This window comes from Narcine bancroftii, chromosome 8 (genome assembly GCF_036971445.1).
Source record: "Narcine bancroftii isolate sNarBan1 chromosome 8, sNarBan1.hap1, whole genome shotgun sequence".
Lineage (NCBI taxonomy): Eukaryota > Metazoa > Chordata > Chondrichthyes > Torpediniformes > Narcinidae > Narcine > Narcine bancroftii.
The window spans coordinates 65120802-65146751 of record NC_091476.1 but is presented as its reverse complement, the minus strand read 5'-3'; the positions used below and the strand labels follow the sequence as shown (position 1 = coordinate 65146751).

General features: G+C 48.6%; 1 protein-coding gene across 2 annotated transcripts in view; it reads right to left on the bottom strand.

Annotated features, from left to right (window-relative positions):
• Nucleotides 1–4193: 4193 nt before the first annotated feature.
• LOC138740789 (heterogeneous nuclear ribonucleoprotein U-like protein 2) overlaps nucleotides 4194–25950 on the bottom strand; it is a 48539-nt gene continuing 26782 nt past the window's right edge. The window contains exons 3-14 of one of the 2 annotated variants that reach the window (XM_069893877.1): nucleotides 25845–25921; nucleotides 25181–25320; nucleotides 23005–23104; nucleotides 22784–22896; nucleotides 19610–19873; nucleotides 17760–17882; nucleotides 13642–13770; nucleotides 10681–10849; nucleotides 9463–9648; nucleotides 6483–6583; nucleotides 6063–6170; nucleotides 4194–4408 (exon numbers count right to left, since the gene is read on the bottom strand). In XM_069893877.1, the coding sequence (XP_069749978.1) occupies nucleotides 4349–4408; nucleotides 6063–6170; nucleotides 6483–6583; nucleotides 9463–9648; nucleotides 10681–10849; nucleotides 13642–13770; nucleotides 17760–17882; nucleotides 19610–19873; nucleotides 22784–22896; nucleotides 23005–23104; nucleotides 25181–25320; nucleotides 25845–25921 (1570 nt within the window). In that variant the 3' untranslated portion in view covers nucleotides 4194–4348. The remainder of the gene's footprint in view (nucleotides 4409–6062; nucleotides 6171–6482; nucleotides 6584–9462; nucleotides 9649–10680; nucleotides 10850–13641; nucleotides 13771–17759; nucleotides 17883–19609; nucleotides 19874–22783; nucleotides 22897–23004; nucleotides 23105–25180; nucleotides 25321–25844; nucleotides 25922–25950) is intronic. The other variant, XM_069893878.1, reaches the window with a different exon arrangement.

Sequence of the window (25950 nt, the reverse complement as noted above, 5' to 3'; positions counted from 1 at the left end):
GCACCCCCCCCCCCCCCCCCCCCCCAAAGCCTGTTGCCTCGAATCTGCCACCTCCACAGCTCACTTGGATTCAGTTTCTGGCTGAGTGTGTGTGGGGAGGGTGGGGGGGGGAGAGGGTACAACACAACTGTGGACAGACAGCGTACAGCAAATCTTTTATTGACTTGAGTTTTATTTTTCCATTTAAAACCTCTCAGATTTGTACTACCTGAACATCTCACTACCGCCAGGCAGCGCTGTGTGCCCAAGTACAGACACAGACTTCATTGTATGCACATGTATTAGACCAGACAGTCCCATTCTCCTGCTTCACCGGTTGGGAACCCCCTCCCTCTCGCCTCTCCCCCCCCCCCCCCCCCCCCCCTAGCCATTCCCAAGTTTTTCTTTTTAAAAGAGATTCAAAGCCAGCATGAGAAACCAGGAAGGCAGAATGCCAGAGGCAAGGTGGGTGTGAGGCCCCCTCGCAGAGCCCGTCCACAGCTGTCTGAGCAAGGGCTAGCCATGGTGAAGTGGTGGTTGCAACTCATAGGGACTCCTGGGGTTTTTTTTTGGGGGGGGGAGTGCAGGGTAGTGATTAAATTCTACTCCGCAGCAAATGATGCTGTGGACTTGGTTACTCCTCTGTGGCAGTTACAGCTTGGCTATTCAAGGACAAGATGACCCAGGCCAACACTACAGCTGGGAGCCACTGTCTCGTGCTCAGATGGGGCACATGCTTTGTTTTTTTTACAACAGGCTGAACTGTCCCAAGGCAAACCTTTTGGTCAGGCAGGGATATTTCTCTACCCAACCCCATTGCTAACGGCTCGGTGAAACAAGAGGCAGACTATTCTTCAAATTAAAGATGTATGAAACACATCCTGATGCTGATAATTCTCCCACACATTACACAAGATCTGCTTTTAAAAAAAAAATCCCAAAGAAAACTGAATGAACGACACCAGACAGTGCATCCCAGACCTCATCCAGACTAAACACTAAGCTGGGTTTGGACTCGAGGACTGGGGAGGGTTTACTTTGCACTGTGGACTCTGGAGAGAGTAGAGGGAAGTTTTGTGACCAACTCATGTGGCTTTAACTGGAATTCTGGAGCAGACAGCAGCTGCATTGGATGGCCCTGGAGCCAACAATCTGAGGTGAGGGTAGATGGCTGGGGCAGGGTACACTCCCTCCCAGTGATGAAGACCAAACACCCATTGCAGCAGAGAGCTGGTTTTCCAGGTGAAGGTGAGCGAGTGTAGGGTGGGGGAGACGGGGAGGGAAAGTTTGACAATGGGACAGGCAGGACTTGGCTTTCAGCAACCACCTAACAAGGTGGTAAGCAACAAAGCATCTGAGGGACCAAGAACTCAAACCAAAATTCCTCTGCCACACTCCACCATCTTTTCAAATCAGCATCTGCCAGTTGTCCAGGAAGCACAAGTGTGTAATTTTGAAGGGGGAAGCAGTTACATAATCTAGAGCTGGGATTCCTCTACAGCTTTTGGACCCAGGGCAGCAGCCCTGGGAGCTCATAGTGTGTTTTCCTCTCTCTCTCCCCCCCCTCCACTTTGCCTGAGACATCCAGTAACTCTTTTTTTTTTACAAAAAAGGTACGCAGTATCTGTACAACTCAAGCAGAGATGAAACAGGATTTAAGATCACAGGCCCAGGAGCGAAAATGTTGCACAATATATTTCAAGGACACTCGTCATCCACTTGCAAACGTTATTTTGCGGGCTGCAGTTCTGCGGGCTTTGTGCTTTGGGAAGACATTTCATGTGGGCACTCCTGCGAAGTTATGCAGCAGGGCTGAGCGACAGCAAGTGAAGAGCAGCAGTGTCCCATCTCCATCAGTGAAGCCCAGCACTTGCCTTCTCCCTGCTAGATTGCTGGGGGGGGGGGGGGAGCACTCCCTGGGTCCAACACATGAAGGGGAGGCCCACGTTCACAGCCAGAGGGAGTGTAGGCTCATAGGCCTTTTCTTTCCCCACCCCTACTTCAATCACAGGGGAGCAAACACACAGGAAAGGATGTCTGGAAGGAATGGCAAATATATTTATCTGAAAATAGCCCCGTCTCTACCCTCCCACCCGAAACTTGAACATTAAAAAGGCTGCATCGTACAATTAATAACCTGCATGCAGATGCTCAGAAATACCCAAGTTTTGTAAAGCAGATTTCTTTTTTTTCTCTGTAAAAATTAAACAAACACTTATGCAGACAAATCCAAAAAAAAGGGAGAAAGGTGGGAGGCCTCCAGCAGGAGACTGTACAAAGTTCCAAGCATCACAAACACCAAAAGCGAGTGCACTGATGGGACCAACACCATCACCCCTCACCTCCACCACATCCACCTGGGAGGGGAAAACCAGATTAAACAAGGAACTAAAAAGAACCTCATTCCCCTCGCTGAGCTGCCCAACCAGAGAGCTCACCCCAAAGAGAAAGCCACTAAAATCCTATCTGACCTCAGGCTGCGACAGCAGCTGGAGAAACCCCCCCCATTTCAGGTGTCTGACAACACAAGATGCTGCCAGTGTTCGCGCACGCACACTAGTGCCTTCTAGTGACCCGGGCAGAATTGGACAAAAACAGACCGTTCACTCCCCATATTCGTAGCAGCTGTCGCTCTCGACTCGCTACAAGTACAACCATCGGGCCAACCCTGGAGCGACACTGACAGTGGGGAGATGGGGTCAACGCTGGTGGCAGGTCGACTTTGAGGTGGGATGTCGAATACATGGGAGTGAGGGGTGCTGACGTACGCAGTTCTCGTTGTGTGAGCCTCAAGTAGCAGGAGATGCCAGCTATGGAAGGGAAAGGGAGCGCTTGGCTCCACAGAAATAATCGCTCAGCAAGTGAAGCAGAGGTCAGAGTGCACCTTCCTAGGACTGATGGAGCTGGGACAGGAAGGGGAGGGGGAGGGGGGGAAGAAGGAGCTGGGAGAGGAAGAGGGGAATGAGCAGGGAGAGGAAGTGGGGGGGGGGGGGAAGGAGCCAGGAGAGAAAGGGGGGAGGAAGAGGAGCCAGGAGAGGTGGGGTGGAGGGTGGGGAAGAGCCACCCAGGCTGGTGTGAGCTGGCATGCACAGATCCCAAACAGGGCTTGCGGAATTACTGACATGGGGGATGGGACTGGTGAGAGAGGTCTTTCAGTGGAAAGGAAGGGTTTCAGCTCTGGTATCTACTTCAGACCCTTGGGATTGGTGCCAGCATCGGGCTTCAGAGTGAGCCTTTGTGGAGTTGAACACAGGAAGATTGGGGAAGCAGAGGAATAGGCAGCTTCGATTCCAAAGGTAGGCCACCCCACAGCAGCCTGAAGCCACCGGGTACATCTGAGTTAACCTGGGGAAAGCATGCCAAGCCCCTCAACCCACACTGATCCTGCCAGAGAGGAGGATTCTGTTAGTTCTGTGGAACTCCACACAGCGGCCACAAACATAGCAGGTCAATGTCAAGCGCAAGGGATCAGCGCGGGTGTGCACGCAAGGGGATGCACGATGGAGGGAAGAGAGAATAAAGTGGGAAAGAGGATGAGAGGGGAGGGGAGCGGGAGGGAGGGAGCGGGAGGGGGGAGGGAGCGGGAGGGGGAGGGAGCGGGAGGGAGGGGAGAGGGAGCGGGAGGGAGGGAGCGGGAGGGAAGGAGCGGGAGGGAGGGGGGGAGGGAGCGGGAGGGAGGGGGGAGGGAGCGGGAGGGAGGGGGGAGGGAGCGGGAGGGAGGGGGGAGGGAGCGGGAGGAGCGGGGGGAGGGAGCGGGAGGAGGGGGGAGGGAGCGGGAGGGAGGGGGGAGGGAGCGGGGAGGGAGGGGGGGGAGGGAGCGGGAGGGAGGGGGGAGGGAGCGGGAGGGAGGGGGGAGGGAGCGGGAGGAGGGGGGGGAGCGGAGGGAGGGGGGAGGGAGCGGGAGGGAGGGGGGAGGGAGCGGGAGGGAGGGGGGAGGGAGCGGGGGGGAGGGAGGAGGGAGGGAGGGAGGAGGGAGCGGAAGGAGAAAGGGGGAGGGAGCGGAAGGAGAAAGGGGGAGGGAGCGGAAGGAGAAAGGGGGAGGGAGCGGAAGGAAGAAAGAGTGTGAGTTGGAGGGTGAGGGAGGGAGGACAGAGAGGGAGAAATGTGTAAATGAGCAGGTTGGAGCACAACAATGGGAAGTGTGCCAGTGCATTTTATACATTCCATATTAACTACTATGGTACGTCTGCGAAGGAAGAAGCCAAAATGCCCCGTTAAAGCCAGGCACTCACTTTGTTAAATGAGTAAAAATAAAATTAAAAACAGAAACATCTAACACTAGCCAAAAAAAAGGTTGAGTAAAAGCCCTCCGCCAGCCCACCTGCTGCTCCACTGGAATGAGACTACGTTGGAGCAAGCTGGGGCACTTTCATCGGTAGCCGTAGTAGTTGTTGTAGTAGCGGTTTCGCTCCTGGTAATAGCGGTGCCACTGGAAACAGAGGGAGGGATAAGTTGTGTCAGAGGCACCACTCTCCCCTTCCAGCCTGCCCGTTACTTCAGCCTGCACCATGCATATTTAGGAAGGACATACTCGCTATAGAGGGGGTGCAGCGCAGATTTACAAGGTTGGTTCCCGGGAGGGCAGGATTGACATACGCTGAAAGGTTAGGAAGAGAGCGATGGAGTTGAGAAGGATGAGGGGAGACATGGTTGAGGTATATAAGATTATCAAGGGGCTAGACAGGGTGAATTTCGGATTCCATGTTCCCAATGTTGGGAGAGACTAGGACGAGAGGGCATAATTTAAGAATACAGGGAAGGCCCTTTAGGACGGAGATGAGGAGAAATTAAGGATGATGGGGATAAGGCAGGGAATGGGTACTAACAGAGAATGATCAACACGATCTGAAAATTGTGGTGGTGGCTCGACGGGCCAATTGGCCTGCTCTAGTACCTACTGTCTACTGGTGTGCACAGGGGAGGTGGTTCCCATGATGGGAGAGTATAGGACAAGAGGGCAGGATTGAAGGGCACCTGCTCAGTACAGAAATGTGGAGGAATTTCTTCAGCCAGAGGGAGGTGAATCTGTGGAACTTGTTGCCACAGGCAGTTGTGGAGGCTGTGGATTTAAGGCAGAAATTGATCAAGTTCTTGATTAGCCAGGGCATCAAAGGGAATGGGAAAATGCCAGGCAGTGGGGCTGAGAGAGAGAATGGATCAGCTCATGAGAAAACAACCCAACCTCTCCTGGGTCCTTCTAAATGATGCAGTATCCTAGTAAATTTCTTCTATAGCCTTTTAATACAGGTAGTCCTCAACTTAAAATGGGGTTGGAAAAATCATAACTCTGAAAAGAATACCGCTTTATAATTAAATGTTCAATACAGCAAATCTGACCATGGTCAAATCAGCATCACGAGAGTTTATGCTGTACCCTATCCTTGCATGACGCCACCATTGCCCAGAACTCGTGAAAGTAGTGTGTTACATATCACAAGCGCGGGGACACCTCAGAACTCAAAAATCAAGAGTACGGATTTGAACCATCGTAACTCAAAAATTAGTATGTTGGACCATCATAAATTGGGGGATAACTGTACTGATAGCGTCCTGATAAATCTCTATACTCTTGACATTCAGACGGTAGGCAGACTCTTAACACACTTTAAGATGAGTGGAATAAAGTTTAGGGGAGAACGTGGGGCAGCACAGTCAGCGGGGCAATCAGCTCAGCGCTGCATTAGCACTAGGGATTCAAACCCCACGCTCTTTCGGATATTTAGGCAGCCGGAAGGGCCCGTTACTGTGTTGTATGGCTAAATAAAACTAAATACATTTAATGTCAGAAGCAAGTGTCTTTGCAGAGCATGGTAGGTGCCTGGAATGCATTGCTGGAGCTGCTACAATAGGGACATTTAAAAGACTTGGATCGGCATGTGGATGTAAGAATGATAGAGAGTTATGGTTGTGAAAAATTAGATTGTTGAGGAGCAGATTAGCATAGGTCAGCACAACTCTGTGGGCCAAAGGGCCTATGCTGTAATGGCCACCGGAACTGCATGCGCTACACCAAGTGCTGTCTAAGCATGGCTGCAACAGGACTTGCTCTTCTTCTCAATGGTCCTGACAAAGAGGTAACCTACCTCGCGAGCATATTCACGGTAGTAGTCCCGATATCTGGGGTAGTCGTAGGGCTGCGTGTAACCCCGGTCATACTGCTGCCTATAGCGGTCATAGGTTTTGTGGTAATCCTGTGGCAAATAATGAACGGTTAGTGCGTTGAGTGTCTGACTTTGGAGAGCACAGAGTCCTTCCACAAAGGTCAGGAAGGGCGGGGTCCACGGGGAGCTCTGCGGTTTATCCGATATTCACGTGCAAGTCCCAGACACAGGATGATCACTGGGGCACAAAGTTACAGTCGCGTTGCCGGGCAGACACAATGGACGGGACAGGCAGGGGACTGGAAGTTAAAGACCAGCCTGGATGTGATCCAATCAGCTGGAAGCAGCCCAAAGTGATCCCCTTCTTTCCCAGGCAACCAATTGAGACAGTTTCCCACTCACCTCTCTGTACGCCGGGTTGTTCCCGTAGACCGGACCCCAGCCTTGGCCGTAAGGCTGCCGATCATAGTTCCTGTTGTCCCATCTGGCCATACGATTGCCACCTGGGTGAGTAGAATGGAGAAGGTTGGGATAGGGTGCACACGCTACAATGCTGGAGGAGCCGGGGGAAGAACATCCTTGCAGCACAGCTTTGAGGAATGTGAAGGATGCTGCCTGATCTTGAGGAATCGAATTACAGGGAAAGGTTAAACAGATTAGGACTTTATTCCCTGGAGCGTAGAAGAATGAGGGGAGATTTGATAGAGGTGTGCTAAATTATGAGGGGCATAGGTAGAATAAATGCTAGAAGGCTTTTTCCACTGACATTAGGAGAGATAAAAACCAGAGGGCATGGGTTAAGAGTGAAAGCTTAAGGGGAATTTCTTCACGCAGAGAGTGGTGCTAGTACCAGCTGACTTGGTAAAGAAAGGTTCAATTTTGACATTTAAGAAAAATTTGGACAGGTACATAGGTGGGAGGGATATGTTTGGACTGGAAAAGAAAGGTTGTGCTGTAGTGTTCTATGATAATGCATTAGTCTGGATGGTGTTGAACTTAAGGGTTGGTGAAAGATTCCAGTGTGCTGTTGTGCAGAGGCACCCGAGGATGTAATGTATAAATCACAGAAGGTTTGTTTACAGGTGGAGCAGGTTATTACGCCAGCAAATGGAATGTTGGCTGCCACTGCCTCAAGATTATGCTGCAACTGTGCAAGGTACTGGTGAGGTCACATCTGGAGTACAGTTCTGGTCTCCTTACTTGAGGAAGAATGTACTGGCTTTGAAGGTGGTGCAGAGGAGGTTCACCAGGCTGATTCCAGAGATGGGGGGGGGGGGGGGGTGTTACCCTACAAGGAGAGATTGAGGACTGTACTCACCAAAAATGAGAGATCTCTTGGGAATATATAAAATTATGAACTCGATAGAATATATAGAGGTGTTATAACTAGGAGACAGAGCCTCAAGATTTAGGGGGGAGTAGATTTAAGATAGAGAAGGAACTCCAGAGAGGAGTGAACCTGTAGAATTCTCTGCTCAAGGAAGTAGTAGAGGCTGCTTCATTAAATGTATGCAAGAACCCATTAGATACATTTTTGAATGGTAGAGGAAAAAGGTTATGGGAAAAAGGCAGGTAAGTGGAGTTGAGTCTAAGGCCAGATCAGCCATGATCTTATTGAATGGTAGTGCAAGCTCAATGGATGATTCCCACTCCTGCTTCTGATGTACTCTGTCAGCAAAATACGAATGACTATCGCACCCTGCAACTTGTGCCCAAGAGATAACTGAAATCCTTTGTAACATTAGGAGGTGAGCAACTTGCAGGATATCTAGCCTCTGTTTTGCTGCTGGCATTTATTTAGGTGCTGGCTCATCCGGTCGGGCATCTGGTCAATGGTGAGAGGATTGAGGAATGGACAATAGCAGTGAAGGCCAAAAGGCAGATGTACAAGCTGCAGATGCTGGAATCTCAAGCAAATAACAAGCCACTGGAGGAACTCAACAGGCCAGGCACCATCCATGGGGAGAAATGCTCAGCCAATGTTTCAGGTCAGGACCCTCCATCGACACTCAAGGAGTGATAGAGTCAGAGTCAGGGGGTGGAGAAAGAAGCTGGCCGGGGGGGGGGGGATGGCAAGGTAATATACAGGGAGTGGTAGATGTCTCGATGCATTGCCAAAGGAGTTGCGGTGGAGGCAGGTACAATTGGTATGTTTAAAAGACTGTGACATGGAACATGGATGCATGGAAAATAGAAGGTTATGAAGTAGGGAAGGCTTTATTTTTTTTGTATAGATTTATACAGATCAGTACATCATGGGTCAAAGAGCCTATACTGTGGTGGAATGTTCTATGAAAATAGTGGAACCAGAAAGAGGAAGAGTTACCCAAAATTGGGGGAAAAAATTGATATTCAATTAGGTTTCAGGCTGTCCAGGTGGAACATGTGTTGTTTCTCAAGTTTTAGTTTAGCTTCACCCAAACCACAGGAAAGATCAAGGACAGGCACATCTCTGCGGGAACAGTGAGGGTGGGGGTAATGAAAATGGTTGGCTGCTTGTGTGAGTTGCAGCTTCGAGAGCAGGTATTAGTTGGCCTTCCCCAGCATAGCAGAGTCCACATCGGGGTACACTGAATGCAGTAGACGAGGTTGGGCGATGTGTACGCAAGGCTCTGCCTCACCCAGAGTCTGTTTGTTTGAGCTGGCTACTGCACAGCACTTAACAGGTCGAGTAAGCTTGGTCTTTTTTCCTTAGAGTGACGGAAGATGAGGGGCGACGTGATAAGAGGCGCACAAGATGACTGAGAGGCATTGATCGTGTGGACGGCCAGAGGCTCTTCCCCTGGACTGTAATGACTAAAATGAGGGGACAGTTTCAAGGTGCTTGGGACTAAGCACAGTTGGGATGGAAGAGTAAAGTTCTTCACACAGAGAGTGGAGGGCTCGCTGCTGGCAATGGTGGTGGAGGCAGGTACAATAGGATATTTTAAAGAGACTATTAGATAGGTACATGGAACGGTAAAAATTGGAGGGTTGTGCAGTCGGGAAAATTCTAGGCAGTTGTTAAGAGTGGGTTATTGGGTCAGCACAACACTGCGGGCTGAAGGACCAGTAGATTTCTGTGTTCTGTATGCTCCAAATGCTCAGGTCACTTGTCAGCCCAGAACTGAACATTGCCCAGCTGTTGTGGCATTCAAGTATGGGTTGTTTCATTATGGGAGAAGCGTTAAACATGGCGATCAGCAGCTACCTACTTGTGGCCTTAAGATGGGAGGAAGGTCGTTGATAAAGCAGCTGGGCCCAGGTTTACTTTGAGGAAGAACCTCAGAGAACCATATGCCCTTTTGGAGGGAGGAATTTTGCCCAATCTGCAGGATGTGGGGATTTGACGCTTCTGAAGGTGCTCCCAGCCCAAGGGCGGGGGGTGCGGGTTCAGCCTCACCGTAGTTCCTGTCCCGGTCATTGCGGTTGCGGTAGTTCCGACGGTCCTGACGCTTCTCGTGCTGCGGCCGCGCTTTCCTGGCCTCTTCCCGGTATTTGTTCATCAGCTTGTTGGCCTCCTCCTTTTCCAACTCCACGTAGGTCACCTTGTCCAAGAAATCACTCACCTCGGGGAGAGTGAAGTTCACTGCAAATGGCACAGTGCAAAAGGGGGTTGAGAAAAGAATCAGCGGCAGCTGCTTCCCCAACACATGCGCTGAGGCGCAGCCAGGAAGTTTGCTCTGCAAACAGTCTGGCTAGATATTGCAGGATGGAGAGTTACAGAGAGAGTAGTCAGGTTAGTGCTGTGGATAGCATAACATTATTACAGAGCCAGAGACCCCTGTCTGAATCTGGCACCAACTGCAAGGAGCTTTACATTCCTCCTGCTGTCTGTGTGGGTTCTCTCCGGGTGCTCCAGCGTCCTCCCACATTCCCAAGATGTACAGGGTTAATAGAGACCGAAAGCAGATTTATCCTATTAGATTTTTTTTTCTCGAGTTTAAGGTTCATTCCGGAGTGGGACGGCAGCAGGAAACGAATACTCCTCAAGTCTCGTTGCACTTCACCTCGCATCGGTTAGCATGGCAGTTAGCGCAATGCTGTTACAGCCCCAGCGAAAGGGACTGTAATCTTGCGCTGTCTGTACATTCTGTGAGTTTTCCTGGGAGCTCTGGTTTCCTCCCACTGTTCAAAATGTTGTAGGTAAATTGGGTCAATTTTAAATATTTACGAATCTTCTTTCTAACAGAGGAAGTGAAGAGGGTAAATGTGGGATGAGTCCTTTAAATGTGTTGGCTGCTTTTCTGAGGCATCACAGAAATAGGCTTGGTGCCCAATTCGTCTATGCCAGCGGCTGCCCATCTGTCTGCAGGGTCCAGGGGCCATTTGTCCAGGGGCTGCACCAGTTGATCAGCCCACTTGGCAGCTCCATTTGACATGGATCTCTGGAGTTCCTGGGTTCCAGGACAGAGACTGTACTGTGGATCCTGCTCTGAGAGAGCTTAGTGTTGGGGCAAGCTCTGATGGCACTACTGTTACCCAGCCCCACCCAAATGAATTGCTATCAAACAGAGAAGAGGCTACAGAGATTTAGGCTCAACCCTTGCCCTGTAGGGATGTGGTGGGGGAGGTTAACGACCCCAGCCACTCAAGAAGGTGTCAAGCGTGCCCTCCTGACCTTTCATTTCGTGCAGCACAAAGTCGGGCAATTCCTCACTCTCCTCTGCCAGCCGCAGCTTCATGCGCGCCTTCCAGTCCTCGTCGCTTGGGCAGATCACCACAGCCTGGCGGGAGAAGTCCTTGAAGGGGATCATCTTGCGCCGTTGGGCCGAGCTGTACACGTTGCTCTGAATGAGTGGTGGTGGGGGGGGAAAAAGAGGAAAAAAAACCACCAACTTCATGCATCCAAACCCTCTCCCCGCCACTCTCTCCCCCTCCCCACCCCCCCCACCCCCCACGCTTCTCCTAAGCCTACCAAGTCCTGGCACCACTGACAAAGAGCCGGGTAACAGTGTCCATACTGGTCAGAAACATTTGGAGGCAACGAGGAGGGAGGCAGAGTAAAGCTTGGCACCTCCCCTTTCCCATATATACCTCTAATCTCAGGTCAGGAACTAAAATCCCATACCAAAATGGGAATGCCACCCCTCATGCCCATTTCCCATCTTGAATTAAATTTGACCCTCATCTCTCATTCATCCCATTAGCTTTGTTCAGCTTCCTGGAATTGGCTCTCTCTCTTCACTGCTAGAGGGATTGCGTTTAGGAGCAGGGAGGTTATGCTGCAACTGTACAAGGTACTGATAAGGCCGTACCTGGAGCACTGTCTGCAGTTCTGGTCTTCTTAGTTGAGGAAGGATGTACTGGCTTTGGAGGCAGTGCAGAGGAAATTCACTGGGTTGATTACAGAAATGAGGGGCTCGTCTAGGATGGTACTCACAGGAATTTATAAGAATAAGAGGGGATCTTATAGAAACATACAAAATTATGAAAAACATAGAAAAGATAGAGGTAGTCAAGTTGTTTCCATTGGTGGGGGGTGGGGGTAAAAGAGACCAGAACTAAGAATCAGAGCCTCAAGATCCAGGGGAGTAGATTGACAGAGATGAGGAGGAACTGCTTTTCCCAGAGGGTGCTGAATCTGTGGAATTCGCTGCCCATTGAAGCAGTGGAGGCAACCTCAGTAAATAAATTTAAGACAAGGTTGAATAGGTTTTTACATAGTAGGGGAATTAAGGGATATTGGGAGAAGACAGGTAGGTGGAGATCAGCCACGATCTCAATGAATGGAGGAGCAGGCTCGACAGGACATATGGACAACTCCTGCTCCTAATTTCAAGTGTTCTCTAATCAATATCCATGAGAGTAGCCAATGAACTCACTGACCATGGATATGGGAGGGGGGGCGGGGAGAGGGGGAGATGAACCTCGGGAGTGCAATGGGTCCCACACAGTCACAGGGAGAAGGTGCAAAATCCAGACGTGATCAGGAATTAAACCAGGGGTGTAGGAAATCTGCACAACCAACATTTTTTCATCCTTCACATTGGGATTAAAGTACACTCCATTTGTGTTTGGATGAGCAGGATTCATCCACAGGGGAAGAGGGCACTGAGGTGTTGGCGACTTGCGGTTAAATGACTCACACCAGGGCTGCTGGCTGCTGGAGATTGGCTCATGAGGAAGCGCTCGACACCTCTTGGCCTGTATGTGTTGGAATTTAGGAGAATGAAGGGGCATCTCAATGAAACATAAATGTTGAAAGGCGTGGACAGAGTAGATACAAACAACCACAAAGTTGTTTTCCTCGATAGGAGAGTCCAGGACAAGAAGGCAGAACATCAGGATTGAAGAGCATCTGCTTAGAACAGAGATGCAGAAGAATTTCTTTAGCCAGAGGGAGGTAGATCTGTGCAATTTGTTGTAAAGGGCAGTTGTGGAGGCCAGGTCATTGGGTGTGCAGAGAGTGATAGGTTCTTGATTAGGTTTTGGGGAGAAGGCCGGGAGTGGGGCTGAGTGGCCAAATGGATTAGCTCATGAATGAATGGTAAGGCAGACTAGATGGTCTGATTGGCCTATTTTTGCTCTTAGGTCTTATGCGAACCAGGTACCAGAACCAGTATTTGAGGATGCTGAGGGGAACCCACCAAAGGGTTCTGGGTGCTGAAGACTTCTTCAATATGTCGGAGATTTGGATCTGGTCTCGGGTTGCCGATGGCTTGAAATGAACTGAAGTCTTGTCAAATTCATGCACATCACCCACCTACTCAGCACAGATAATTTTGTGGCCCATTAACCTGCATGTTGCTAGGAAAGCACAGCACCTGAGGGGGTGGGGGAAGAAGATACAAACACCACATAAACAGTGCAAGGCTGCTTGCGCCATGACCAAGATCTACCAGCTATGCCTGTAGTTGCCTTTGCAAACACGACTCCCAGGATTTTACAGAAGGGCAGCGCAGTTAGCGTAGCGGTTAGTGTAACGCTGTTACAGTGCCAGTGATCCCGGGTCAAATCTGATGCTGTCTGCCCAGTTTGTACATTCTCCCCGTGTCTGCATGGGTATCATTCCACCCTTCAAAGATGGATGAGTGTTTGTCGGTTAATTGGTCACGTGGGTGTATTTGGATGGGGCGGGATCGAGGGCCGGGCCAGAAGCCCCTGTTACTATGCACCGACGGGGATTAATAGATAATTGTATTTGTCGATTGGTCCTGAGTGCTGGCCACATGACAGGTGCCAATTTTAAACTTCTGTTTTTTTTTTAAACCTATTACCACAATTTTTTGCTGGTTGCTTGAATTTCACATAATGGGGATTTTACGGTAATCTTGTTCTCATCAAGTGACTTTGCAGCTTTGGCCCACAGGTTGTGCTCAGTGAAAGCAGAGACTGTTCTATGCCTTGCCTCCAACTGAGAAGAGTGACGCTAACAAACACCCCAACTGTTGAAGGAGCATCGCCGCAGAGTCCACAGACCCAGGTTGTCCCTGACCAACAGTGTGCCCTGTCTAAAGGTTCCATTAGGCCTGGATCCCTCCAGTCCCCTCATGGAGCTGCTCAGAGGACCTCCCTGCCGCATTTCTCGGGCAGCTCATGCCCGCCACCCCCCCCCCCCCCCCCCCAGATGTGTAGCTACCTGATCAAGGATGTAGTTGCGTTTCTTGCAGGCAGCAACTTGGATCATCTTGCTTAACGACTGGGTTGCCTGCTGGATCAGGGTGTTCCGATGCATCACGCTCATTTCGGGACTGTCCTGCCCTTTCACCTAAGGAAAAAAAGCACCACTGAGACTTGGCACTCTCCCCTCACCCCCCCCCCCCCCCACCACCCCCGCCCAGCTGTAGATCCACTGGCAAGACAGGTAGAGGAAAAGAAGTTTGGGCCAGCTCCTGCCTGGACAGCTAGCCTGCATGCTGAGGTGGATGGAGAACTGTGAGCCAGAGGAATTCCCCGTTTTTCTACCAACACTATTGAGGGGCCTTTCACTGCACAGAGTTGGACCAACCAAGTCTCAGTGCTGCTCCCACAAGGTATAAATTACGGGTCTGGGTTTGGCTCTTGAACCAGTCAGCACAAAGCTGTGACAGCGCCAGCCACCCGGGTTGGAATCTGCTGCTGTCTGTAAGGAGTTTGTACGTTCTCCCCATGTCTGCGTGAGTTTCCTCCGGTTGCTCCTGTTCCCTCCCAGCTTTCAAAACATTGGGTGGGGGGGGGGGGGGTTGTAGGTTATAATTGGGTGTATTTGGGCGAGAAGGGCCTGGTATCGTGCTGTGGGACTACATTTAGATTTAACCCAGAGCCAAGTTGGTCGATGCATTGGTGCTAATTCTGAAACTTGCGTTCGGCCAAGGCTGACGCATTAGCTCAGTGCCTGCAAGATATTTTCAGCTACTAGAGGAAGCGGTAGAGGTGGGAACAATCGTACATAAGGAAAGTTTCAAGGTACATAGACAAAATGCAAGAAAACAAGCTGGGACATCTTAGTCAGTCTTGTCAAGTTGGGCCGAAGGGCCTTGGTTTCCATGCTGCAAAAGTCTCTGGGAGCTGGGTGGTTACTGGAAATGTTGACCAAGTTTTACAGATCGAATGGAGAGCAAAGGTTAAGAAGTTGAGATCCTGCAGGCAAAGTGAAGCACTGTTTAGTCTGTGTATAACAGTGGCCGAGGATTGAGGTTGGGGTAAGAAGAGACAGACACAGAGAGAAAGGTTGCTGGAAATCACGTTACCTGGAGAGGAGAACGTGTATGAAACAAATCGATCAGAACTAGGGCTTTTCTCTTTGGATTGACAAAGGATGAGAGGTAATTTAATAGAGGCATATAAAATTATGAAGGGCTTAAATAGAGAGAACAGCCAGCACCTTTATCCTGGAGTGACAGTTGCAAATACCAGACAACATCGGTTTAAAAGAGAGTGGAGGAACATCAAGAGGCAAGTTTTTTTTCAACCACAGAGAGTGCTGGGTACCTGGAATGCATTGGCAAGGTGGTGGTGGAGGCTGATGCAACAGGGACATTTAAAATCTAGATAGATACATGGATGTAAGAAAAATAGAGGGCTTTGGGTGTCAGGTAGGGAAAAATTAGATTGCTGTGGAATATGTTTACCTAGGTCGGCAAAACATTGTGGGTCAAAGGGCCTGTACTATAATGTTCTATGTTCCATCTTTCTTAGGTAAAATAGACAGGAGCCATTCAGCCCATCAAGTCATGCCAGCTCCTCAGAACATGATCTAGAAGCTAAAAGTTCAAATAATCAGCGGCACTGTTAGCGCAAAGCTGTTACATCGCCAGCGACTCAGGTTCAAATCCTGTGTTGTCTGTAAGGAGTTTCTACATTCTCCCCGTGTCTGCGTGGGTTTTCCCAGGGGCTCTGGTTTCCTCCCACCATTCAAAACGTACCGAGGTTATAGGTCAATTGGCTCGTGGGCCTGTTACCATAGATTACAGGTCCCTTCGGCCCTTCTAGTCCATGCTGAGCCTTTTTTTGCCTAGTCCCACTGGCCTGCATCCAGTCCATAGCCTTCATTTCTCTCCCATCTATACCTGTCCAATTTCTTTTTAAATGTTAAAATTGAGCTCGCATTCACCACCTCAGCTGGCAGCTCGTCACACACTCCCACCACTCTGTGTGAAGAAGTTTCCTCTCATGAACTAAATTTTCCCCTTTCACCCTTAACCCATGCCCTCTGATTTGTATCTCACCTACCTTCAGTGGAAAAAACCTATCTACATTTACTCTGTCCCCCTCATAATTTTAAATTCCTCTATCAAATCTCCCCTCATTCTTCTATACTCCAGGGAATAAAGTCCTAACCTGTTTAACCTTTCCCTGTAACTCAGTTCCAGAAGTCCAGGCAACATCCTAATACATCTTTTCTGCACTCTTTCTATCTTACTGATACCTTTCCTGTCGTTCAGAGACCAAAACTGCACACAATACTCCAAATTTGCCCTCACCAATGTCTCATACAACTTTTCCATAACATCCCAACTCCTACTGTATATTTAATATTTTGATTTACGAAGGCCAATATGCCAAAAGCTCTCTTTACAACCCTGTCTACCTCTGACACCACTGTATTCCCAGATTCCTCAGTTCAAGCGCACTTCTCAGTCCCTGACCATTCACCATGTACGTCCTTACTTGGTTTGTTCTTCCAAAATGCAACACCTCACACTTGCCTGCATTAAATTCCATCTGCCATTTGTCAGCCCATTTTTCCAGCTGATTCAGATCCTTCTGTAAGGTTTGAAAACTTTCTTCGCTGCCCACAACACCTCCAAATCTTTGTCTTATCTGTAAAACTTGCTGATCCAATTTACCACGTTGTCATCTGTATCAATGATCTGGATGAGGCACACTACTAGTCACAGGCCTCCAGTTTGAGATAACAATCATCCACCACTGTTCCCTGCCTTCTCCCACCCAGCCATTGTTGAATCCAAATCCCTACTTATCATGAATACCTAGCGTCTGAACCAACGTGGGACCTTGTCAAAGGCCTTAGTAAAGTCAATGTAGACAACACCCACAGCCTTTCCTTCGTCAACTTTCCTGGTAACCTCTTCAAAAAAATCTCTGTAAGATTGGTTAAACACAACTTACCACATACAAAGCCATGCTGACTATCCCTAATCAGTCCTGGCTATCCCAATAATTGTATCTCCAATCTCTTTGAACACCTTCCAATAATTTACCTGCTACTGATGTCAGGCTTGCCGGCCTATAATTTCCAGGGTTATTTTTGGAGCCTTTTTTCAAGCAACGGAACACGCGAGCTTCCCTCCAATCTTCTGGCACCACACCCTCAGCTAAAGACATTTTAAATATTTTTGCCAGAGCCCCTGCAATTTTTACACCAGCCTCTCTCAAAGACCGAGAGAAAATCTTGTCAGGCCCTGGGGATTTATCCACCCTTATTTGCTTTAAGACAGCAGGCACCTCCTCCTCTTTAATCTGTATAGATTCCATGACCTCACAGCTGGTTTTCCTCACTTCCCACATCTCTGTGCCTGTTTCCTGAGTGAATACTGATGAAAAAAAATTTATAATTTGCCCCATCTCTTGGCTGGCCACTCTGATCTTCAAGGGGACCATACTATCCTTTTGCTCTTAATATACCTGGAGAAACCCTTCGGACTTTGCTTCCCATTGTCGCCAAAGCAACTACCTGTCTTCTTTTCACCTTCCTGATTTCTTTCCTGAGGATTTTCTTGCATTTTTCTGTTCTCCTCAAGTACCTCATTTGCTCCGTGTTGCCTGTACCTGTTATACATTTTCTCTTCTTCTGAACCAGATCCCCAATATCCCTTGTAAACCAAGGTTCCCTCTGCCAAACAACTTATCCCAATCCACGCATTCTAGATCCTTTCTCATTGCGTGAAAACGGGCTTTTCTCCAATTTAGAATCTCAACCTGAGGCCCAGGCCTATCCTTCTCCAGAATTAACTTGAAACTAATGACATCATGATCACTGGACTCAAAATGTTCCCCTACACGTACTTCTTATCATCTGTTCTGTCTTGTTCCCTATAGGAGATCCAGTATTGTTCTCTCTCTAGTTGGTGCTTCTATATATTGATTTAAAAAAACTTTCCTGAACGCATATGACAAACTCCAAGCCATCCAGCCATTTGTAAGTCTAAATTTAAAATGGACCTCGTTGAAAGTTAATGACAAATAAAATCTGGTCTCGACACATTATCCGGAAAAGGTAAAACACGAAGAAAATTGAAGATGAGCGTCTCTCACCTTCATTCTGTCCAGAATGTTGAGGGTTCCCAATATGGTGTACTTTTTGTCTGGATTCTCGGCCACATGCTTCTTCACCCAGGTGGTCTTCCCTACCCCTGGCATGCCAACCATCAGGAGAACCTGGAGGGAGGGAGGAATGGAGGCTTTTCAGCGATCACCACTAATATCGAGGCAGGCACTCAGATGGAGCCTCCCCTCTATTCCCGCGACAGGACACTATCTACAGCGCCAAAACGTGCCATGCTTGAGTGAGGCATTCACAAGACCAGCGTTGAGCTGCCCCACCCAGTGCCCTCTGGGAGCTCAGGACTGATCCCTTCCCGCTGATGCCAGCAGCATAGAGTTAAAACCCCAGGTTTCTTGCAGAGCAACAGCAAGGGCTTTAATTCTTGGGTGGTGGGCAACGTCCAGTTTGAGCTGGTAACCACATTGTGGATATGTGTCCTCTGAAAGACCTGAGAAGCTCCCAAAAACTTCCTCCACAGTCTTTTTCACGAATTTGAGATAAAAACTACTCCATATTACTCAGGTTTAACTGTCAAGACAATCTACTGAACCACAATGGGCATCACAATGCAATGATTCCAATTCTATGGGCAATCATCGGGCTGGTACTTTCACTGCACCCTACCACTGCTCCAGTTACCCACCTGTTTTCCATAACCCACAATTGCCATATTCCTCAAAAATCTATGCCTTAAATACATTAAATCAGGCAGTCTCTACTGCTTCTTTTGGCAGAATTTCAGATTCTCTTACCACTTCCTCCGGCAGTACGTTCCACATACCTACTGTCCTCTCTGCGAAGAAGGTTCCCCCCGCATCCCATCAGGACCCTTTAAAATTTTTCCCTTGTAGTTCTAAACTCACCAATCACTTTGGGGGTGGGACGGGGGTGGTGGAGAGATTTAAAAATAACTGCGATCATTCACCTGCTGGTGCAGACCCACGGAGAGTGGGGAGTGAAGTTACAGGGCTCCCTTGTGGGGTCCAACTGCCGTTGGCTCAAGGCAGGCTTTAAAAGGTCTGTTAAAGGTGATGGTGGCAATTTAATTTAAAATGGTGGTGCCGCAACCACGAAGGGTTGCAGGTTCCGGGGAAGTGGAGAACTGGCATAGGGCACCAGTAAACTGGGACACCACCAACCGCACCACCCCCCCCCACCGCTTCTTGGAGAAGAAGCAAAGGAGAAGACCCTCAGAATGCTGACCACAGCGACAGACCTTTGAGGGGCTCTGAGGCAGAATAACATACAAGGGCTGCTGGAGACCACAGTCAAAGGACTCACACCCAGCTGTGGATTGCTGGCTTGAGACTGGCTGAAAGGGTATCAGGTATCGGAAGTGAGATGCTGGAGGCTTCCTAATTACGTCAGGGTGTCCATTTCAACCTTGGGCTGCTGATACTTAGGACTAAAAGTTGTGTGGCTGCGGAGGCTATGGGAGCACTGAAGACGAATCAACAGTCAGTCAGTGAATCTGAGGGGGGGAACTCTCTTTTGCTTCTTTTTCTCTGACTGTAAGGGGAGCCGGTTCTCCTTGACTGCTGATAGCGAATTTTTGTATGCCTTATAGACTGAAAGAAATTTGGTGTAATGTTTTCTGTTTTATGACAAAATAATCTTGAGTCTAGATATGCCCCGTACTACAGGGAGACAAATCCCAGTCTCTCCTTGCTCCAGATTCTGTGTACTTGTGTTTTTGTCCCAAGTCAGGGCTGGGAACCAGCAGAGGGACCTAGGGCTCAGTACAGATCAGAATTTAGCCCAGGAACGTGCGTTTTGTGAGCGGTGGACTCATTCTTTTATATATATATATATGTATATATATATATATATATATACTTGCCTCACATGCATCCCTGGTCTTAGGTCCAACTGTTCCACGGACTCGGTCCTCCAGGGTGATGTTTTGTATGACAGTGTAATCCTCCGGGACGGGGAAGAATGGTTCCTCCTTCTGACCAAAGTTGCACTCCAGTGCACAGTTTTTGGTCAGGACGTGCGGGAACAGCGCCTTGTCAGCTAAAGACTCTTTGCTGACTGTGAAGGCAACTCCAAGACACACACCGTTCAATGAGAAGGAGAGTTCCATGTCCTCCCCATCAAAATTCTGAGAAGCAAAAAACAAGAATGCTGTTTGGTTGGGCTTGCAGAAGCTGTGCATCTCTCATGTACAGGACACAATTGTAAATGCAGCTCACTTTGAAGAATGAAACGTCTATAGCCAAGGGAGCAGACTTTGGCTGGTCAATATACAAAATTCAACTTGGCCGTCACCCACACATCCTCCATCCCTGACACATCTGCCCTAGCTAGCCTCATCCACCCCTTGCGTAACAAGCACAGGATTCGCCTTGTCCTCACCTACCACCCCACCTGCCCCAGCATCCAAAATACCATCCTCTACCACTTCTGCCACCTACTACATGATCCCACCACCATTTGCCCCTCTCCACCTTTCTTTCATGACTCCTTCATCCACTCATCCCTTCCAACCAATCGCTCCCTTGGCACCTACCCATGTGACTGCAGGAGATCCTCCAGTCGTGCCCTCATTCATCACCATTCGGAGCCCTAAACAGTCCTTCCAAGAGAAGCATCACTTGTTAATCTGCAGGGGTCATCTACTATATCTGGTGCTCCTGTTGTGGTCTCCTCCACATCAGAGAGACCGCTTTGTTGAGCACTTTGCTCTGTCCGCATGGATCTCTCAGTGGCCATCCATTTCAATTCCCCATCCCATTCCTTTGTTGATATGTCTGTCCATGGTTTCATCCACTGACAGACCGAGACCATCCGCAAATTGGAAGAGCAACTCACCTTCTGTCTGACTTCTCCGTCTGACCAGACGACATTGACTTCTCCGGTTAGACCCCTCCCCTTTCTCCCATGTCTCCTTCCCTCATGCTCGGTTTCTTTCTCCCTCTCTTCCATTTTCCTTCCTTTCACAGAACCAACAATCAATCCTCACCTTTTCTCTCATCATATCCAATTAAAACTTTTCCGTCTGTACTCCTCCCCCTCCCATTCTACCCCTCCTTTCACCCAGCCTTCAATCCACCTTCCTGATTTCTTTCCTGATTGAGGATTTTCTTGCATTTTTTTGAGCCCTTGAGGAAGGGCTCAGGCCTGAAACATCGTTAATATATCTTAACCCTCCTACGGATGCTAAGAGACCATCTTTTCTGTGATTTTAGTGCAAAATTAGCTGAACGGTACTAATTAACAGTATCACTAACGTCAATGGCAACAGGTATGGGGAAAGAGTAGTACGATGGGCAACATGGACCACAGATAATCCCATTTATCTGGATTAGGGCACGGACTTCCACTACTTGGTGCTTTACATGGTTATGAGGCATCTAGACAAGAAGTGGGAGCAGGAGTCGGCCACTCGGCCCGTCGAGCCTACCCATCATCTTTCATTCTCCTACTATGCATAAAACCATCTGTGCCTTAAATAAGGTATGTTTAATGAGGCAGCCTCAACTCCATCCTTAGGCAGGGAATTCCACAGATTCACTACTCTTTGGGAGAAGCAGTTCCACTGAACTGCTCATCCTCCTCACCCCCATACTAAATCTATTCCCCTACATCTTGAGGCTACATCAACCTGTTCCAATCTCAGCCACCAGATGCTGTCTCCCTTTTTTCTATCTCTTTTGTAATTTTGCTTCTATGATTCCCATCCTCTTTTACAGCACAGAAACAGGCCCTCCTGCCCAATGTCCATGGCAACCTGAGCTGGTCCCATTCGCCTGCGCTTGGGTCATAGCCTTCTAAACTCTTCCTAACCAACATCTTTTGAACACTGTAATTTCCCCCACCCCTGCCAACCCGTTCGGTGCGCCTCCCCACTCTCTGCGTGAGGAAGGTGGCCACCTAGGTCCCTTTTTAATTACTCCTCCCTCTCTAATCTCTAGTTTCTGATTCCACCATGCAGGGAAAAAGGCCATCTGATTAGAACACAGGGATATTTAGAAACGAAGGAGGTTGCAATGGCTATTAATAGCTGCACTGTTTGTCTTGTTCCATGTTCTCTGCCACACACTTGCAGGTCGAGGAGCCTACCAAAGTTAAACCTCCAGGAAAATTAAACTGTCAGACTCCCTTCAAAGGGGTAATGTAGTTTGCTGTATATTCTTACTCATTCATTGTACCATATAACATTCTCACTTGAGAATTCCCCCACTGAACTCTACACGGTTTGTAACTTGAGAAACTTTTTATATTGTACCTTTGATGTTCTGGGGAAAAAAAAGATCTAAATTCCGTCGACTGCAGTCCCAGGTCACTCCATCTCTCCTCACAGGCTAACCCTGTCATTTCCGGATTCAACCTGATGATCCTCCTCTGCACTGCACTTAGCGGTTAGTGCAACGCCAGCATATCGGGACCGGACAGGGGTTCGAGTTCTTTGCTGTCTGTTTGTACATTCTCCCCCGTGTCTGCATGGGTTTTCTCCGGGGGCTCCGGTTTCCTCCCACTGTTCAAAAATGAACCAGGGGTTTAGATTGTATGGGGTGTAAATTGAATGGCATGGACTCGTGGGCCAAAATGGCCTGTTTCCATGCTCTATGTCTAAATTTAAAATTTTAAAGAATTGAACATGGTTCTCCAAGTAATAAGGGATTGTTGTGGTGATTTAAATTTAAGGAGACAGCTTGGTGACAAGGCCCTTCCCACCCCTAAACCCTTGCTGTTCAAATACCCCAATTAACCTTCAAACTCTGCATGTTTTTGTTGTTGGTGCATCCAACAAACCTGTGTGGCTGTGGGAAGTAAGAAATTTGGTGCATCTATACACTGTACCAATGTATGCAACAATAAACTTTCTGACTATAATTAAGCCTGAGGCATCCCTGCCCTGGTAGTGCGTGATGGGACAGGGCGGACGGTGGGGGGGGTTACTCTTTACTGACCATGTTCTGGGGAGCAAGAGATTCAAATGGCAAAGCAATCTTGTTCCTAATGCCAAGTTTAAGGCAGAATGTTATTGCTTCAGGCTGTCAGTACTTACAACAAAACAACCAATCACGTCATTTTCATCGAATGTCTCTCCGTACTTCTCAAACTCAGAGTTACGCCACTTCCTCCCGGCTCCATCGTAGCCAAAAGAAAACTCGGAATCTCCTGCATAGTGTTTAAAAATAAGGGAGGGGAGAAAGGAACAAGCTGAGATGTGGAGGGTGAATACAGAACGGAAAAGCACGAGGCATCCATAGGGCCCTAGCTGCTTACCCAGCTGAAGTGAGGAGCTATCCAGTGACCAGCCCACCCGCACAACGTGTCGCTCAACTTCGCTCTCGGCCAGCTGCTTCACAGGGAACTTCTGGGTCATCTGGGATTAAATATGTGAGAGCACCTGTTAGCACGGACTTCCCAATTAATAATTCCCTCACCCCAAGCCCTGACCCAAGTGAACTTGCCACAAAAGGTGGAGCCAACACCACTGCAGTTGCTGCTGCTTTAGACAATGGACAATAGACAATAGGAGCTGGAGTAGGCCATTTGGCCCGTCGGGCCAGCACCGCCATTTTAGATCATGGCTGATCATTACCATCAGTACCCCTTTCCAGCCTTATTCCCATAACCCTTAACTCCGTTACCCACAAGAATCTTATCTAACTCTCTTTTGAACATAGTCAGCGAATCCGCCTCTACCACCCTCTGTGGCAGAGCATTCCACAGATTCACACTTCTCTGGGTAAAAAAATGCTTTCTCATCTCCGTCCTAAAGGGCCTACCCTGTATTCTTAATCTATGCCCTCTAGTCCTCGTCTCCCCCATCATTGGGAACAAGTAATCAGACTTCACCTTGTCTATCCCCCTGATGATTTTGTATACCTCAATCATGTCCCCCCTCATCCTTCTAAACTCCAATGGATACAAGTCCAGTTTTTCTAGCCTTGCTGCATATGACAACCCTGCCATCCCTGGAACTAACCTTGTAAATCTGCGCTGCACACCCTCTATAGCTAGTATGTCCTTCCTCAAGTTTGGAGACCAGAACTGGATGCAATACTCCAGGTGGGGTCTCACCAGGGCCTTGTATAACTGCAGAAGGGCGTCTCTGTTCCTATACTCCAATCCCCTCTTTATGAAAGCCAACATTCCATTTGCCTTCATTGCCTGTCATTGAGCAGTGACCACGTAAGCCTGAGACATGAGCACAATCCCTCTGCCCCTTGCTCGACCTTGCAAAACGCTTCAAAGGAAGTGATCGCATCCCTGCCTGATAGCTGCCTTTCCACACTGGGCTTGAACCATTTCCCGCAGCCAAGCTCTGAAAGGAAAGGCCGCAAATTACTATAGGGGCCAGTGACTTTCCAGCAAGGTCACTAAGTAGCTGTCCTTCAATCTGACCCTCACTCCCGCAGTCAAGAGTTACAATCCAGTTTCCAAGTATTTATACAAAAATGGAACAGAATCCAATACTGAATTACAACCTTCATGTGGAATAAATTCAAATCAAAGCCTCAGGTAGAGTAGTACTTTGAAAGCCACTAATGTGTTGATGTAGTTTGGTTGAGGGGGAGGGGGGGGGTGGTTGGGGAGGGGGAGATCATGCTCACTCCAATCAGGCCAACAGAACTGAAACACTGACCTCCAAACACCAAACACAGCCAGTATACTTGAGGGAGATTGAAAACTTGCTGAAACAGTGCACCAACAACAACCTCACACTCAATGTCACCAAAACAAAGAGCTGATTGTTGATGTCAGGAAAGGAAAACCAGAGGTGGACGATCCGGTGATAACTGGGGGAATCAGAGGTGGAGAGGGTGAGCAAATTTAAGTTCTTGTCTGGCACTATCTCGGAGGATCTTTCCTGGACCCAACACACCAACGGTGTCATGAAGGAAGCACATCAGTGCCTCTACTTCCTCAGGAGTTTGTGGAGGTTTGGCATGACACTGGGAACACTGGCAACTTTCTATAAATATGTGGTGGAAAGTGTGCTGACCAGCTGCATCACAGTCTGGTTTGGGATCACCAGTACCCCTGAGCAGAAAGGCCTGCAAAAGATAGTGGACCCAGCACAGGACATCAGTGCCAAAACTATCCCCACCATTGAAAATATCTACAGGGAACAGCAACATCCAAACCACCCAGCGCAAGCTCTGTTCTTGCACCACCAGGTTCAGGAACAGCTGCTACCGCTCCACTATCAGACTCCTCAACGACCAACTCAATCAGGGACTCATTTAAGCACCCTTACTTTTGCACTTTATTCATTTTTTTTCTGTATGGCAGTTTGCTTATATTTCTTTCTTTGTTTACATGTGTACGTTGAGTAGTTTTTTTTTGCACTGCCATTAAGAGATAATTCTGCCTTGCTCACAAGGAAAAAGAATCTCAAGGTTGTATGTGAAGTCATGGATGTACTCTGACAATAAATCTGAATCTGACTCACCTTGACCTCAAAGCAGACTTTGCCCTTTGTCACACCATAGGTAGACCGAGCACCGCCCCACAGGTAGACAAACTTCTCAGGGAAGAGGGGTTGCCCACCGTAGCGGTCTTTTGCCACTTGGAAGTGAAGATCAGAATTATCTGTTCAAAAAGGAAGGAGCCATGAAAACACTCAGGTATTTCCAAACTGTCAGGCCTTTGGGTACCAAAAAAACCAAACCACACTGGAGGTTGAGATGCCAAAATTAAACTCGACCTCAGATTACATGTTGAAAAGTGCGATCAACAACATCCATCTCAGTGGGTGAGGGTGAGCAACTGTAAACCAGCCCGAGTCTGTGCTGCTGTGGCCAATGTAAACCCCTGCATGCCAGTTGTAATCTCTGACGTGACATGTTATCCAGTCATGTACGACGGCAATAGTGCAGGCAATCAGTGTCTCTGAGAGGGAAAGCAGATAAAACTTCCGAGGCTTGGTTATAGGTTCTTGGGATCTACTGGAGGAAAATTAGCAACAACTCTTCAGGTTGTCTACAAACCACCACTCTCTCCCCCATCATTATTGCATAAATCTGCTCTCCGGGCTCAACATCAAGATGAAAAGACCATTTAAAAAAAATACAGGAGTTCATGTTGACCTTTGCCTCACAGAACGTTACACTTACAGGTGTCGAGACAAACTAAACTGTCATCAAATTCTTCTTCAGTCTCCTCGTTCCCCACGGTCACCGGGGACTTGGCCCTGCAGATCAACAGATATAACTTAGAGAA